Below are 15,171 nucleotides of genomic sequence, written 5' to 3' on the forward strand. Positions count from 1 at the left end.
TTTTTCTCAAGATTTTTTGTGCGGTTCCCCCCCCCCCCCCCCCCCCGGTTGCCAGTTGGCGGAAAACACAGTGCATTGCAGCCATGGAAGCCAGCAAACAAACTGAGTCAGAGATCGCAGATTCTACCCGACCTAAAAAGCCTCGGCATCCATCTAAGAAGCTCTGTGATCATAGGAATATTAAAATGTGGATAAATCAACTCATAAACTTACTTTTAAGGCTCGTTGCTTTTTACTGTCACTTGCATTTGTGCCTCTTGCTTGTCCTCAATCTGGCAACCTACGTGAGCGTTGCATCTGAAGAGGAGGGGCGGGAGAAACAAACTCTCTCTAATATTTTGAATTTGGACTCCATTACCCATTTTAACTGCTATCTGTCAATTATTACATACTGCACCTTTAAAATCAGTCCATCAGTTCTGTTGCACTGAAAATGCTCCCTCAATTAATATACTGATATATATAATTTAGATGTTTTTGGGATCTTTTGATTAAGTTGATGGTTATCTTGGTGCTTGTACACTCATACATGTTTTTATTTTAGATAAGAAGTAGGGTGGTCGTGGCAAAATACGAAAGGAAACCGATGTCACCAAACAACCTGTTTGCCTTGGCAAAACCCTTTGGCACCATCTGTGAACATCTAATACTGAATAACAAGGTAGTTCCTGTACATATATGAACACTCATTCAGGATCAAAAGTCATGACAATGTCATTTTAGCTCAGTTTGGATTGTGAATGATAAATAATGTTTATTAAATGGCATAAAGTTTATTTATTTATTAGTGTGTTTTTCAAAGGCTTTTCTGGAGATGCAGACTCATGAGGAGGCTTTGGCCATGGCTAATTATTACCAGCGCAAACCCGCCATTTTGCATGGGAAAGAGATGCACATTTATTTGTCAAAGGAACTGATGGCAATCAAGGTAAGAATGTTTCTTTTAAGAGTGAAAAGAAGTTAAGTAAATCAATTAATCTTATTTGCTTTATCAATAAAGAAAAGTGGAAGGACGGACAGAGAAACTAGGCCCGTGAAAAGAGGAGTCAGCCAGGTGGTGTTTTTCTCCAATTTACCACGAGGTGGTGAGAAGAAAATGGAGCTCCTCACAATAGCTGGTAGATTTGGCACGGTTGAGAAACATCTCTTTCTAAACGATGAGGTAAGATACATATGCAGCATGCATCTCTCAAATCTATCCTGTTTCATGGATCTCTTTTAGGGATGGGTAAAACTAAAAATTATCTCCGTATTTTTTTCACGGCTGTAATTTGTATTTATAACAAAGGAACATCATTTTAAAACAAAGAGTCAACAAAAACGACATTCATATCGTTTAACATTGATATTCTGCATTTGGCAGATGCCTTTTTCAAAACGACTTGCATTCAAAAGGTACACATTTTATCAGATCATGCATTATGCTCTACTGTTTGAACTACAGAAATCATAGCTCAAACAGTCAAATCAAACGGCTCAAAAAACAAGTAAAATACTGTAAACATCTAGTTGAAAATAATTCAGGCATTTTCTCCACACTGTTTTGTTCAGTGCCTTCATTTGGTGAACGAAAAAAATATAACTTAGTCATATGTGCCAATATAACCGTATATAGTAATAAATGGCAGTGATCGTGTGCATATTTTTACTGAAATATTTGAATTGCAGTTGTCACACAGGGACTTTTGTGAACTTATTTTGAGTGATGCTAACAAATCAGAATTTTGAGCTGATTTATAGTCTATAGAAAACTCAGTGAGGCCACATTTGGCTTAATTTGCAGAACTACCAAATTTTGCTATAAGTTTGATTGCATCATATAATAATTGCTGTTAACTCTTTCCCCGCCATTGACGAGTTATCTCGTCTTTTAGAAGACAACGCTTCCCCGCCAAAGACGAGTTTTTGCGGCTTTTCGTGTTTTCACTGTTATACACTCGGGGGGCGCTATTACACATCTTCTGAATGAGTACAAAACCTCCCGAACAAAAACACACGTGAACAGGACGGAGAAACGAGCGATCTCTTATTTAAACCGATGCATATGAAAAATAATGCGATCATCAGCAATGGCAGCATATAATGAAAACTGCATAATGTTACGGAGTAAAATGTTGATCCAGTGATCAGTGCAAACTTTGGAGGTATTGGTAGAAGCGATTTACTGGATTTATGTTTTGATAATCGTACTGAATATTACCCAGATGTAGTTTTTGATCATTTTATTTTTTCACCTTTTTGCTCAAAATTATGCATTTTTATGAAACCTACCTATATTCAAGTGTTGATAAAAAAAGAATGCTTTAAGCTAGAATAAAACTGATTTTTTTTTTTGTTTAAAAGTAGAGGCTCTGATCTTTATTTGGGTGTATTGCATATTCAAATATTCATACAGCAAAATATTCTGGAGGCCATCAAATTTGAGTGAAAATCATCAAAATCGCTGGTGGTGGCTGGCAACTTTTTTTAATAGTTAATAGTGTTCATCGTCTCTTTGATTGTCTTTAATTGATTTTTCTGTACATTTCTACCATATGTACATTAACTGACAGTCACCACTGATAAGCTACTACTAAATATTGTATAAACTTAATTTGCTGTAAAGTTGCTTTGCAACGATTTGTATCGTGAAAAGCACTATACAAATAAACTTGAATTGAATTGGTGAATATTTGACAGCCATCGCTTCTGAACTCTTTCTCACTTTGAACTCTTTTAAAACAGGCATTTGTTCAAATGAGCAATCCTGAGGATGCGGAGATGTTGGTGAAGTACTACACCGTCAATCCTTTGACTATCAATAGAAGATCCATTCGACTGAACATCTGCACAAAGTATAAGACTCTAACGTAAGTTGTCCTTCTTATCCAGAGAAAACGCTTATATCTTTAAAAAGAAAACACAACCAGATGTGCTGTAAATCTGGTTGATGTTCCAGGGTCCCACCAGGCAAGGGCGAGCAAGCAAGGGAAGCACCTCCTCATAAGAGCAGCAGTGCCACCAGCAGAACTGGTGATAAATCTTCATCAAAGACCCAGAGGTCTTCCTCTACTTCCAAATCCAAAGAGAGCTTGGATGAGAAGGAAGAGGAACCAAAGCCTAAGGAAGCAGAAGCCCTGGGTGGTGGGTCAGGAGAAGAAGAAGCTGATGTTATGGAAGCACGTGATGGAGATGAAGAGGGTTTTGATGAAGCAGATACAGATGATGTTGAACTATCTTGTGATCCAGAGCAAGCCACTGAACAACAAGAAGATATTGATGACACCAATGTAGAGGATGAGGAGGACCCTAAAGCGCAGCAAGCCAGAGATGCCTCCAATGATGCCGAGACCGCAGAGAACCAAGAGGACTCTGATGAAAAACAGGAAGAGACTGAGCTGGAGGAACCTGCAGCATCTGAGGCAGAGCAGGAGGAGAGCGCCTCTGATCTTCCTATAGACCTTGAGGAACAGAATGATGAACAAGCTGAAGATGAGGGTGCTGAAGAGGACAATGCAGAGCAGGCAGGAGCTTTCGCACATCATCTTAAAAATGCCACTGCCTAATCCTTTGTTGCATAGATAATTCATTGAAAAATGTATTATCATTTACTCACCCTCTTGAACATGAAGAAATATTCATGTAGATATTTTCCACATAACGAAAGCATACAGTGACCAGAGGCTGTCAAGCTCCAAAAAACAGCATAATGAAAAGTACACTGTAGCGTCAAAGTAATGTTAAATTTACGGTAGAAAACTGGCCACTGTGGTTGCCAGAAATTCATTGTAAAAAATACTGTTACAATGTTTCCGGTTTTACAGAATGCCATATTGGTGCTTGAATTTTTTACAACGTGTAACTGTATATTTCTTTAAGTGAAATAATGATAATATACCAATCTTCTTGAATTACCAAAATTAGCTTTTTACCTTTAAAAATGTCATGTAGGGACTGCTGGGAATGTCCTTTAATGGTTTTGCACCGTAAATTATATGGTAATTCATATTTTTTGCTGAGGGGAAAAAGGTATTTTACGGCAAAATGGCAATGTAATAAACCATTTACAGTTATTCACCATATATGGCATGGTCAATTACAGTTAAAGGTGCAGTAAGTGAGAAACACTTTTGATATTGAAATGACCAAAACAAACACGCCCCTAACCAAAAGGATCACACCCCTATCTTGATATCTCCGCCCCCTAATTCACAAACATGCTTTGCAACAGGCACCGCCCCCATCATGAGTGGACACGCCCCTTACTGGTGATTGGCTACAAGTGTGATTTGGTGCTCAGTCCGATCCACTTTCTACTTACAAGTTTTCTAAAGCCGTACGATTGTATGAATCACTTTTTATGTTGCTTTTTTTTTCCTCTTTGGAGCTTGGCAGCCCTGATCACTATTCATCACAATTGCATGTTTTTCACTGTTTTAACCTGCAGTTCTGTAGCCTCTATCTGTATCTGCTTCTAGGAGGGTCAAAGTGAAATGGATTTTCCTGAGAACATAGATGAGTTTGTTACTCTTGATGAGCTAGCGGAGGAGGAGGACGTTGAGAAACAAGACTCAAAGTCCAAAGCTAAAAACACATCAGGTACTGCTCTTGAGCAACGACAATGGCTTTAGCAGTGATCCGTAGACAACGGAGTCTACGGTGATAAATTAAAATGAAAAGATACAATCATTATCAATGAAATCTCAATGACAGTGCTCTCTGACTTTGTCTACTTTAACTAGCTAGAACAAACGGAAGCGAGGATGGCACCCAAACATTTAAATCAATGTTTACTTTACCAAATAATGTTCATTACCATTCAAAAGGGGTCAGTAAGAATTACTTAAGAATTTTAATTCATACTTTTATGCGCCAAGGATTCCTTAAAAGTGACATTAATGACTTTTACATTGCGACAATTTTAAAACAAATGCTGTTATGTTGACATTTCTGTTCATCAAAGAATCATGGTTTCCACAAAAATTTGATGCAGCACAACTGTTTTCAACATTGATAATAATCAGAAATGTTTCTTGATCAGCAAATCAGCATATTAGAATGATTTCTGAAGGATCATGTGACACTGAAGTCTGGAGTAATGATGCTGAAAATTCAGCTTTACATCACAGGAACAGTAATTTTAAACTGTATTTAATATTTCACAATATTACTCTTTTTACTGCATTTATGATCAAATAAATGCAGCCTTGTTGAGCAGAAGAAACCCCAAACTTTTGAATGGTACTGTAATCTTGAAAAGGCTATTGATTGAGCATGCTTTTTCTGTAGTCAGTCCATTTAAATGCCTTATCTCATCTTGTATGTTTCAGGAAGCTCCGAGGATAGTGGAGTAAGTCACTTATTTCTTGTATACTTGAAAGTGTATAATAATAGTTTGCAACTAATGGCTGAACATTGATTTACTGATTCTGTATTTTCTAATTGTAGGGATTGAGAGTTGTAAATGTTGTTGGGTTTAAACGTGGCTACGGTTATCTGGATGAAGTCCTTTCTCTTGCAAAGCCTTTTGGTAAAGTGGTGCGGCACCTGGTTTTGGACGTAAGGCCTGAGGTAACAGCTCTCAGATGTTCTGTTCAGGCTGCCTCACTCACAGCAGCTTTACTCTAGCTGTCCACACACATTTCTGATGCTAGATCATTTCATAGTAAATGTATGAATGTTTATTATGTATTGACAAGCGGAGTTTCATTTATTGGAGGGAACATTTTTATGTCATTCTGTCATTGACTCTGCACAATGAATTATGCTCAAATAGCCTGAAGATTTTTTTTTCTTGTGCTTTTTGTTAGGCTTTTCTGGAGCTCTCCAATGAACAAGAGGCAAGAGCAATGGCTAGTTTCTACAGTGGAAATGTCATACCATCTGTGTGTGGAAAGCCTGTGAAGGTCTATCATTCACACACCTATCCAACCATCCAGGTAAGACTTGGGTTTATTAAAGTGAAAGTTCACCCCAAAAAATTACATCACCCTTGGGTCATCCAAGATGTACTTTACTTTTTTCTTCAGTAGAACAGTCAAAAAGATTTTTAGCTGAAACCAACAGTCCTTGGTGATTCATAAAAATCAAGTGGCTTCTGCACGTTTCTGAAAATTAAAAAAAAAAAGCATATCAATTAACACAAAATTAATACCCGTGGCTCCTGACGATTTGAGGTCTTATGAAGCGAAACGATCAGTCTGTGCAAGAAACTAGTTGAACCGGTTCACCAAATAATGTTCAGCTTCTTGCACAGACTGATCGTTTTGCTTCATAAGACCTCAATAAATCGTCAGGAGGCACGGGAATTAATTTTGTGTTCTCTGATATGCTTTTTTTTTAGTGTCAAAAACGGGCAGCTGCTCACTTGTATTGTATGAATCACCAAGGACCACGGTTTCAGTTAAAAATCTTCTTTACTGTTCTGCTCAAGAAAAAATCTTGGATGACCTGAGGGTGAATAAATTAATAGCAAATTAAAAATTTTGGGTGAACTATCCCTTTAACTCTCCCTGAATACTGCCTGTGAATCTAAAAGGAGCAGAATCTAACACCAATGTTTATGTGCAATATCTACAGAGCGGCAGAGTCATCTACGTTCGTAATGTTCCACCCTTCAAAGGCTCAGATGCATTACTTCTGAAAATCGCAGAACCATTTGGAAAAATTAAGAGATATTTTCTGAATCGATTGCGCAGTGAGGTAATGTAAAAATGTGACTCTTTCTGGTGGATACACAAGCCAAATAAATATGGTGTTGATGATATCTGTGGTATTTTTGCTCAGTGCTTCATTGAGATGGAAAGATGGGAAGATGCTGAGAAAATGGCAGAGGCCTACAAGGAAAATCGACCTAAATTTGAAGGCAAACGACTAGTTGTCTACGTGAGCAGGAAATATAAGCAACTCAAACATGGGTCAGTTGGAGATTCAGATTATTTCCAAAGAATCTTGCATGGCATCTGTTTTGACAATGTAATCTTCTCACAGACACAGACCTCCAAACCCAGAGCCCGAGGACAAACGGCCACTCAAGAGGGAGCGCTCCGGAGAGTCTGAGACCCAGAGCAACTCCTCTGGCAAAAGTAAGGATAAGAAAGAGGAAGAACCTTCTGTCAAGAAGATGAAAGTGGAAGAGCCTGTCACGGATAAAGCTGAGGATGTGGAGAGTCAGGAAGAGAAGGAAAGCCAAAATGTTTCAGCAGAAACCCTTCCTGAAGTGAATATTGAGCCAGAGGAGGAACAAAGCAAAGACACATCAGAGCACCAGAATATGGAGGCTGAACCAGTGAGTGAGCTCAGTGTTTTTGTTTATAACACAAATAGTCTGTTTGTCACTCCTTTTTGGATGAGGGTATCATGCTATTTATGAGTGAGCTTTCCCTTTAAAGGAGTAGCTCACCCAAAAATGAAAATTTGCTGAAACTCACCCTCAGGCCATTAAAGATGTAGATGAGTTTGTTGTTGATGAGAAAACAGGAAATCACAAAAAAAAAAGACTTTAGCTGGGTTTTCACAGGCAGGGTCACATATTGCCTCTTTAAGAAGAATCAAAAAATGTAGATGAGTTTGTTGTTGATGAGAAAACAGGAAATCACAAAAAAAAAGACTTTAGCTGGGTTTTCACAGGCAGGGTCACATATTGCCTCTTTAAGAAGAATCGCTTTATGTATCCCCCAATTGTAAGTCGCTTTGGATAAAAGCGTCTGCTAAATGGCTAAATGTAAATATGGTCTGAAAACTCTACAGAGAAGTCTGGAAATTTGAGTCTGGAAAAGTATGGAATTTTGAAATGGAAAATGTGTAGGAACCCTGTAAATATTACACATACGTATGTAATGTAATGTAATGTGTATTTCCTTCACAGGTTTGGTCTTAAATTTCACATAAGGTGGTATTAAAAAGGTCTTAAAATTGAATTTGTTCATATCTGTAGACACATTTCCTCCAGTGAAGAAGTCATCTCGTCTGGATCAGGAGAGAAATATGCACAGATCAAGCACGGTTTATAAGCCAAAACAGCTCTAAACAAGCATGTTGGTGGATTTTGATGTGAGAGACAACAGGAGATGGACTTTTTCACTGGAGGAAGCGTTATTATAGATTATGGACTCGTATTTTGACACTGATCTCAGTCCAGACAGGATCCATAAGCAGTAGATAAAGATTTTTAAAAATGCTTTCACACTGCCAGCACTTGATTTATCCACTGCTTTCCTTTGCCCAGGAGCCTCAAGATGAAGAGACTGTTGCTGCTCCCCCTGTTCTTGAATCGGAGAAGAGTGGGAAGACTGAGGAAAAACCCATTACAACAGCAGCGCCTGAAATAAAGCTTGACACGAGCCATGCTACTCTTGAGCCGTATGATCCTAATGTCCCAGTGGGTAAGATGACTTTGCTTTTTTGCAAAGAAATAACAAGGTTTGACATAACCAAGCTATGGATTTAGTCTGCTAAATACAGATCCAAATCGCATTAAACAAATATGGCACTAAATCAGGGCCAAAATATTGGCCTCTTTGATCACTGTTGTTCACTTGTGCAGTCTAGTCATGATAGATTGCTTGTAAGAAGTCTTTTAATGAATCCCATTTGACCCTTTTCAGGTGTGGAGTTTGTGAAGATGGGATACTACTGCAGAGTCTGCTTTCTGTTTTACTCGAATGAAGACACTGCTAAGAAGATCCACTGCAGTAGCCAAGCACACTACGATAAACTTAAGGTGACAACTTTTTCCATCCTCATCTTTCCATAACATGGTTATTTAACATTCTGTCACTTGTAATGCAATAACTGTGTTTAGCATAAGATGTCAGAACAGGATTGAGATCTAGTTTATGTATAATAGCTTGGGGATTTACTTTTATAAGTAAATGTCAGCATTATTACAATGACATTTTTTGTTTTCGAAAACAAATGTTCTTTTTCTCATCAGAAATATTTGGAAAAGGAGAAAGCCAAAGCGCAGAGTAACGGAACGAAGAAATAAACCAGAACTTCTCTTCATATGTCTCTTATGCTGCGTTCGTGTTTTTTTGTGTTCAGCCATTGTTTGTGTACATTAGTTTCTTGTTTTTTAATTAAAAAAAAAAAAAAAAGATTAGACTGGGGTTTTGCTCTTTTTAAAGTAGTAATGAAAGCTGGCACATTCATAACTCAAATTCCTGGATGTTCTGTCATAGCGATTTAGATGTGAAGGTGAACACATTTTACGCCTTAATTGCTACTACTAAATCTGTATTGGTTTTTCCTTTCTTTTATTAAACTTTCAGCATTCCTCAGACTCTGCCTGACTGTTTTAATCATTTTTTCTATTTATGTTGTATTCTGTGAAAGGAGAACCTATTCATGGGCCCATTGTTATAATGTAATTCATCAGTCTTACAAAGCACATCTTACAGTAAAACTGTGAAAGAGTTTTGTCAAAAATCAGACTTGTTCAAAATCAACTCCTCTGGTCCCTAAATGTGCCTTTTAGGGGGGGTTTCCAGCAGGGATGGTATAAAAGATGTTTTACTGTAAGAATAAATTACATGGTTGTAGCATTAGGACTAAACATTTTAACTGTACATTCACAAAAATGTTAAGCCCTTTTGCTACATTCGAGGGAAGGCCATGAATGAATCTTGACGCATGCATGTTTTACAGCAAGATTTGACGTGTTTACGATACAACCGGGAGCACCGTTTACAACTGAGCTGTATGAAACTTAAGTTATGCTGCAAATTAGGTTTGATTCAGAAGGGCAGTAGATCAGTTAATCTTAAAAAATAAAGCATATGCATAATAGAAAATTCAAATAGGAAATAAAATGGTTATCAAATAAGCATGTGTCCTAAATAGGACACAGTCCTATCTGTCACCTGAAACATTGGGGTCTCATATTTTAGAGCAGTCAATCCAATTTGGGAAAAAAAATATTCAGATGTAACCCCCTTTATAATCGTTAACATTTTCATAAGTAACTGTAATTTAATTACACGTTTTCTCAGTAAATGTAACTGTTTACAGTTACATTTATTTTGTAATTAAAGTATGTAATTCCGTTACATGTAACCAGTTACTCCCCAACACAAATTTTAAAGGGGTCATCGGATGTCCATTTTCTCAAGTTGATATAATTCTGTAGGGTTTTAATGAAAAGTCTATAACATACTTTGGTTACAATTTTTTACCTTTTTACCCTGTCAAGATCAGCTCGGTTTTCAGCACGCGGTTCTAGTCCATGTTGCTTTAAATGCTAATGAGCTCTGCTGACCCCGCCCCTCTCTTCCGTGGGTGACAAGCCGTTCTCATGATATTGTTTATTTTAGCCACTGAACTTGCTGACTACTAGTAATTGCAAATCGCCTTTCCTAATAACGTGCTAGTTACTAGCCGTCTTCAGCGGCTCAGATGTAGGGAGTAAAGCCGTGGTCACACTTTGCGGAATTCGTTCAGACGCAGCATATTTTTAAAAACTTAAATTCAACAAATTATAATACATCTAAAATGTAAAAACATACAATCTACTCCACTTTCCTGCAGCGCAGCAGTTTTAAATTTATGTTCTTTTCATTCAGATAGAGGTCATATCGATCTGCCGTTGGTCACACGGTATCACGTGATGCGAATTCGCAGGCCAGAGTTTGAACTTTGGAACGCAGCGAAATGTGAAAACTTTTGGCACGGGCTTGCGTTTCCGGTCTGATGGATTCGCATGCATATGAATGGAAGTCAATGGAGCGAAAAGTGCAGTGTGACCACGGCTTAAATGACGACCGCTATATTAATTATTACATCCAACAACAAAACACCTCAATAGCTTAATCGTAGACATTCTTGTCTTCCCCTGCACTGGAGTCGACACAATGGCAGACTGATGACCGCTCAGTCAGGGCGGGTCTAAGGTAAGACACCAGTCCAGTCTGTGCTGAAACGCTACTGTTAATAAACTATCGTGGGAGGGGCCTGTGCAGAACTATGTCACTCTGACAGGAATCTCAGAACAGCCTGATTTGAGAAAGGGGATTTTAAAATAGGGATTTAAAACAAAACCACTGGGTGGATTTTTATCATTGTAGGGTGGATGTGTATACACACTCTTCCAACACACATTTATTTTCAAACAACAACAAAAGTGAATTTTGCATCCGATGACCCCTTTAAGTAATACTAGCTTTGAGTATACCACTGTTCTACTAACATGTTTGCCAAAATAACCAAGGCATTTCAACAAAAACCTTTATTTTTGGCAAACACAGTGATCAAAATTAGAGAACAGTAACCAATGTAGTGCAAAAGAAGATTACACAATTTTGGAGGGTTACTTCCAGCTGTCAAAAATTATTAGGAAGTGTAGAGGCCCTCGCTTTGAGTGACTTCAGCACATCTGCGGCCGCAGGATATCACTAGTTTCTCACACTGCGCTGGTGTGATCTTGGTCCACTCTTCTTCCAGTCTCTTCCATACTTCGGACTGTAGTGGGTTTCTTAGCCATAATTTTGTCGATTTTCCAGAGATTTTCAGTTGGGTTTAGATCAGGACTCTGGACCGGCCATTTCATTAGTTCAATGTTCTTGGCTTTAAGAAACTGCTTTGCCCGTTTTGCAGTGTGACAAGGGCATTGTCTTGAATGAAAATTGCAGGCTGATTAGGAGATGTTTGCAGGGAAGGAACCACATGTTGCTGAATGAGGTTCTGATAAACTTTTGCATTCACCTGCCATGTATCTGTATAAGAGTTCCAAACATGCCCCAAACCATGACACTTCCTCCTCCACCTTTCTTTACACACTCTAGGTTCAGTCTTTCCCCAGTTTGATGCCGAACATAATGTTTCCCATCGAACCCAAATAAATTACACTTGCTCTCATCACTAAAGTGAACTTTGGATCAGTTCTCCTCTCTCCACACAACATGCTCCTCAGCAAAGATGAGCTCAGCCTTCTGATTCTCTCTGCTGATGAGAGGCTTGGTCACTGCAGAGTGCGCTTTCAGTCCAACTTCTCTTAAACGTGCCGAGACAGATCCTTACCCTGTTCAGAGCTAAACTGGAGAGCAATTCCAGCTGCAGTGTTGAACCGATTCCCCGTTGAGAGTCTCCGCATTATCCTGTCTTCTCCTGCGTTTGTCTTACGTGGACGACCAGCCTTTTTGGGGGACTTGAATTAATTATTGTCATTGTAAAGATGCAATATTCTAGAAATCACTGATTTGGAATGACAAACTTCTCTTGCAATGGCTGAAAGGGTCATCCCTTTAGCCTTCATCTGGACAACATCCTATCGCAGGGTTTCAGTCACCTTAGAGCGGCCCGCCATCTTGCAATCTCAGTGAGAATTAGAGGAATGCTGCCAGTTTAATAGGGTTTGTCATATAATTAAGGAAATTAGCATCAGGTGCCAGATTAACACCAATAACTGGAGGTATCTGTAAGTGTTCTCTCATTTTGATCAGAATTGTTTTTCAAATCATTTCAAAAAAGTTTTTTTATACTCTGCTTCAGAATACAATAAATGTATGAAATATGCTTAAAAACTGCCCTTCTATTCCTGTTGTGGGATAAGACCAAATAGGACTAATCAGTGACCTTGAAATTTAGGAAATTATAGGTTGTTCTCTAATTTTTGTAGGTTGACACACACACAGGTTTGTTTGTATGGTTTATGGGGACTCTCCATAGGCGTAATGGTTTTTATACTGTACAAACCGTATTTTCTATTGCTCTACACCAACCCTACCCCTAAACCTACCCCTCACAGGAAACTTTCTGCATTTTTAGATTTTCAAAAAAACTCATTCTGAATTATTTATAAGCCTTTTGAATTACGGGGACACTGAAAATGTCCTCATAAATCACCTTCTTGTTGTAATACCTATGTCATACCCATGTTATTATACAAATTTGTGTCCTCATAAACCACATAAACATGCACACACACACACACACACACATATATATATATCGTTATATTATTTGTCTTGTGTAGTGCATACCATGACAGTGTGCACTAAATCTGATTTACAACATCAAACGGCATGATGGGCTGTTTTAGGAGACTCGGAGTGATACATCTCAGCCCAGAGCAGGAACCCCATGCAGCAGACAGAGATTTATCCACTGCTTTCCTTTGCTGTCCTTTGACCAGGAGGCTGAAGATGAAGAGACTGTTACGTCTTTCTCTGTTGTATCAGTGAAGAGTGTGAAGACTGGGGGGGAAAGGCTCTACACCAGCACCACCTCAAATAAAGCTAGAAACTAGCCGTGCTACTCTTAATAATGTCCCCGTTGGTAAGATGGCTTTGATACATTGTTTCTCAAAGCCAGGCATTTGATATTAAAGTTTGCATTACAGAAAGTGAGCAAAGACTGCTCCCTTTGTAATCACTTTTAGACTTGCACTCTATTCATTTGCTGCTTGTTTTCTTAAAAAAAAAAAAAACGTACACATGCTTTCTAATCTTTTTGTATTCTATCTGTTTTCTTTTCATTTATTATACAATTAATAAAAGCAAAAAAGACCTCTAACACTAGCGGGCTCTATTCTTTTTCTATTCTGTTTTCTTTTTATTTATTATATAATTTTTTTAAAAACTGCTACGAGTACTGCGTTAAGCTAACTGAGACTTGTTATAGCACTTGCATATCATTGCTCTTTTGTTGATTTTGATTGCTTCCATTGTCCTCATTTGTAAGTGGCTTTGGATAAAAGCGTCTGCTGAATGACTAAATGTAAATGTAATCAATGAAGCTGTCAGTCACTTCAGTTTAGCCTGAGTAAACTGAGTTCTGCACTCTTGTGAAAACTCCAGTTATAATAATAATAAAAAGATTATGATTACACTGCACAAATATCTTGTTTGCATGGTGTCTGCAAGAAGTTGTTGTAATGAGGATTTGCTAAAATGCAGAACCAAAGTAGTTTTGACCTCACTACTTGAGAAGCTGTTATACAATATGTTTTTGAAACAAATTCTGTTCTGTTTATTTATTTTTTCCTCAACTGAAATATTTGGAAGAGGAGGAAACTAAAGCACAGAGTAACAAGCCGAAGAAATGAAGCACTCATGCTGGAACATCTCTTAATATATCCGTTATGCCTTTCTTTTTTTATTTTCTTTTTTTTATAAAAAATGATTAGACAGGTTTTGCTCCATTTAATGTAGCAGTGAGAGCTGGTGCATTCATAAGCAAGTCAAAGCTCTCCTAACATTTTGCGCTTTAATTGCTACTACTGTATTTTTGTGTTTCTATTATTTTATTAAACTTTCTGCATTCCTTAGACATTTTTATAATGTAATTAATCAGTCATGCCTAGAGCACCTTACAGTCAAATGTTTTTTTTGTCTTGCCACCATTTTGTTGTTTTTTTAAGTGCACTTTGACAATAATAGTAATATTTTGTAATATAGCACGTGTTAGGGCACTACTGGCAATAAATGTCTGGAAAAAAGAAATAGTCAATTCTTTGTCTCTGTCTCTGGTCTGTATATACAACTTCCAATATTTACAGGGCTTTTTGGATTTTGGCAAAGATAAAAGACAATTGTCTTTATATAATTTAACATTTTAACCATAGTTTCCTCTGCATTAGGTTAGTACTGTTATCCTTTGCTGGTTTAAAATGGTCCTTTGCTGGTTTAAACTGGTCCTTTGCTGGTTTAATCTGGTCCGTTGCTGGTTTAAGATGGTCCTTTTGCTGGTTTAAGATGGTCATTTGCTGGTTTAAACTGGTCCTTTGCTGGTTTATGCTGGTCCTTTTGCTGGTTTAAACTGGTCCGTTGCTGGTTTAAGCTGGTCCTTTGCTGGTTTAAACTGGTCCGTTGCTGGTTTAAGCTGGTCCTTTGCTGGTTTAAACTGGTCCGTTGCTGGTTTAAGCTGGTCCTTTGCTGGTTTAAACTGGTCCGTTGCTGGTTTAAGCTGGTCCTTTGCTGGTTTAAACTGGTCCGTTGCTGGTTTAAGCTGGTCCTTTGCTGGTTTAAACTGGTCCGTTGCTGGTTTAAGCTGGTCCTTTGCTGGTTTAAACTGGTCCGTTGCTGGTTTAAGCTGGTCCTTTGCTGGTTTAAACTGGTCCGTTGCTGGTTTAAGCTGGTCCTTTGCTGGTTTAAACTGGTCCGTTGCTGGTTTAAGCTGGTCCTTTGCTGGTTTAAACTGGTCCGTTGCTGGTTTAAGCTGGTCCTTTGCTGGTTTAAACTGGTCCGTTGCTGGTTT

General features: G+C 38.2%; 1 protein-coding gene across 1 annotated transcript in view; it reads left to right on the top strand.

Moving 5' to 3' along the window:
• The window catches only part of LOC107601192 (matrin-3-like), a 13,195-nt gene extending 3,933 nt beyond the window's left edge, over nt 1-9,262 (top strand). Inside the window, exons 6-20 of the mRNA XM_016293257.1 lie at nt 545-661; nt 803-928; nt 1,001-1,162; nt 2,725-2,849; nt 2,939-3,503; nt 4,458-4,578; nt 5,310-5,329; nt 5,428-5,550; nt 5,790-5,918; nt 6,559-6,681; nt 6,766-6,896; nt 6,970-7,267; nt 8,207-8,363; nt 8,586-8,701; nt 8,915-9,262. Coding sequence (XP_016148743.1) covers nt 545-661; nt 803-928; nt 1,001-1,162; nt 2,725-2,849; nt 2,939-3,503; nt 4,458-4,578; nt 5,310-5,329; nt 5,428-5,550; nt 5,790-5,918; nt 6,559-6,681; nt 6,766-6,896; nt 6,970-7,267; nt 8,207-8,363; nt 8,586-8,701; nt 8,915-8,968 — 2,367 coding nt within the window. The 3' untranslated portion in view covers nt 8,969-9,262. The remainder of the gene's footprint in view (nt 1-544; nt 662-802; nt 929-1,000; nt 1,163-2,724; nt 2,850-2,938; nt 3,504-4,457; nt 4,579-5,309; nt 5,330-5,427; nt 5,551-5,789; nt 5,919-6,558; nt 6,682-6,765; nt 6,897-6,969; nt 7,268-8,206; nt 8,364-8,585; nt 8,702-8,914) is intronic.
• Nucleotides 9,263-15,171: the final 5,909 nt, after the last annotated feature.

The sequence above is a fragment of the Sinocyclocheilus grahami genome, unplaced genomic scaffold, assembly GCF_001515645.1.
Source record: "Sinocyclocheilus grahami isolate Dianchi unplaced genomic scaffold, SAMN03320097.WGS_v1.1 scaffold301.1, whole genome shotgun sequence".
Taxonomy (NCBI): domain Eukaryota; kingdom Metazoa; phylum Chordata; class Actinopteri; order Cypriniformes; family Cyprinidae; genus Sinocyclocheilus; species Sinocyclocheilus grahami.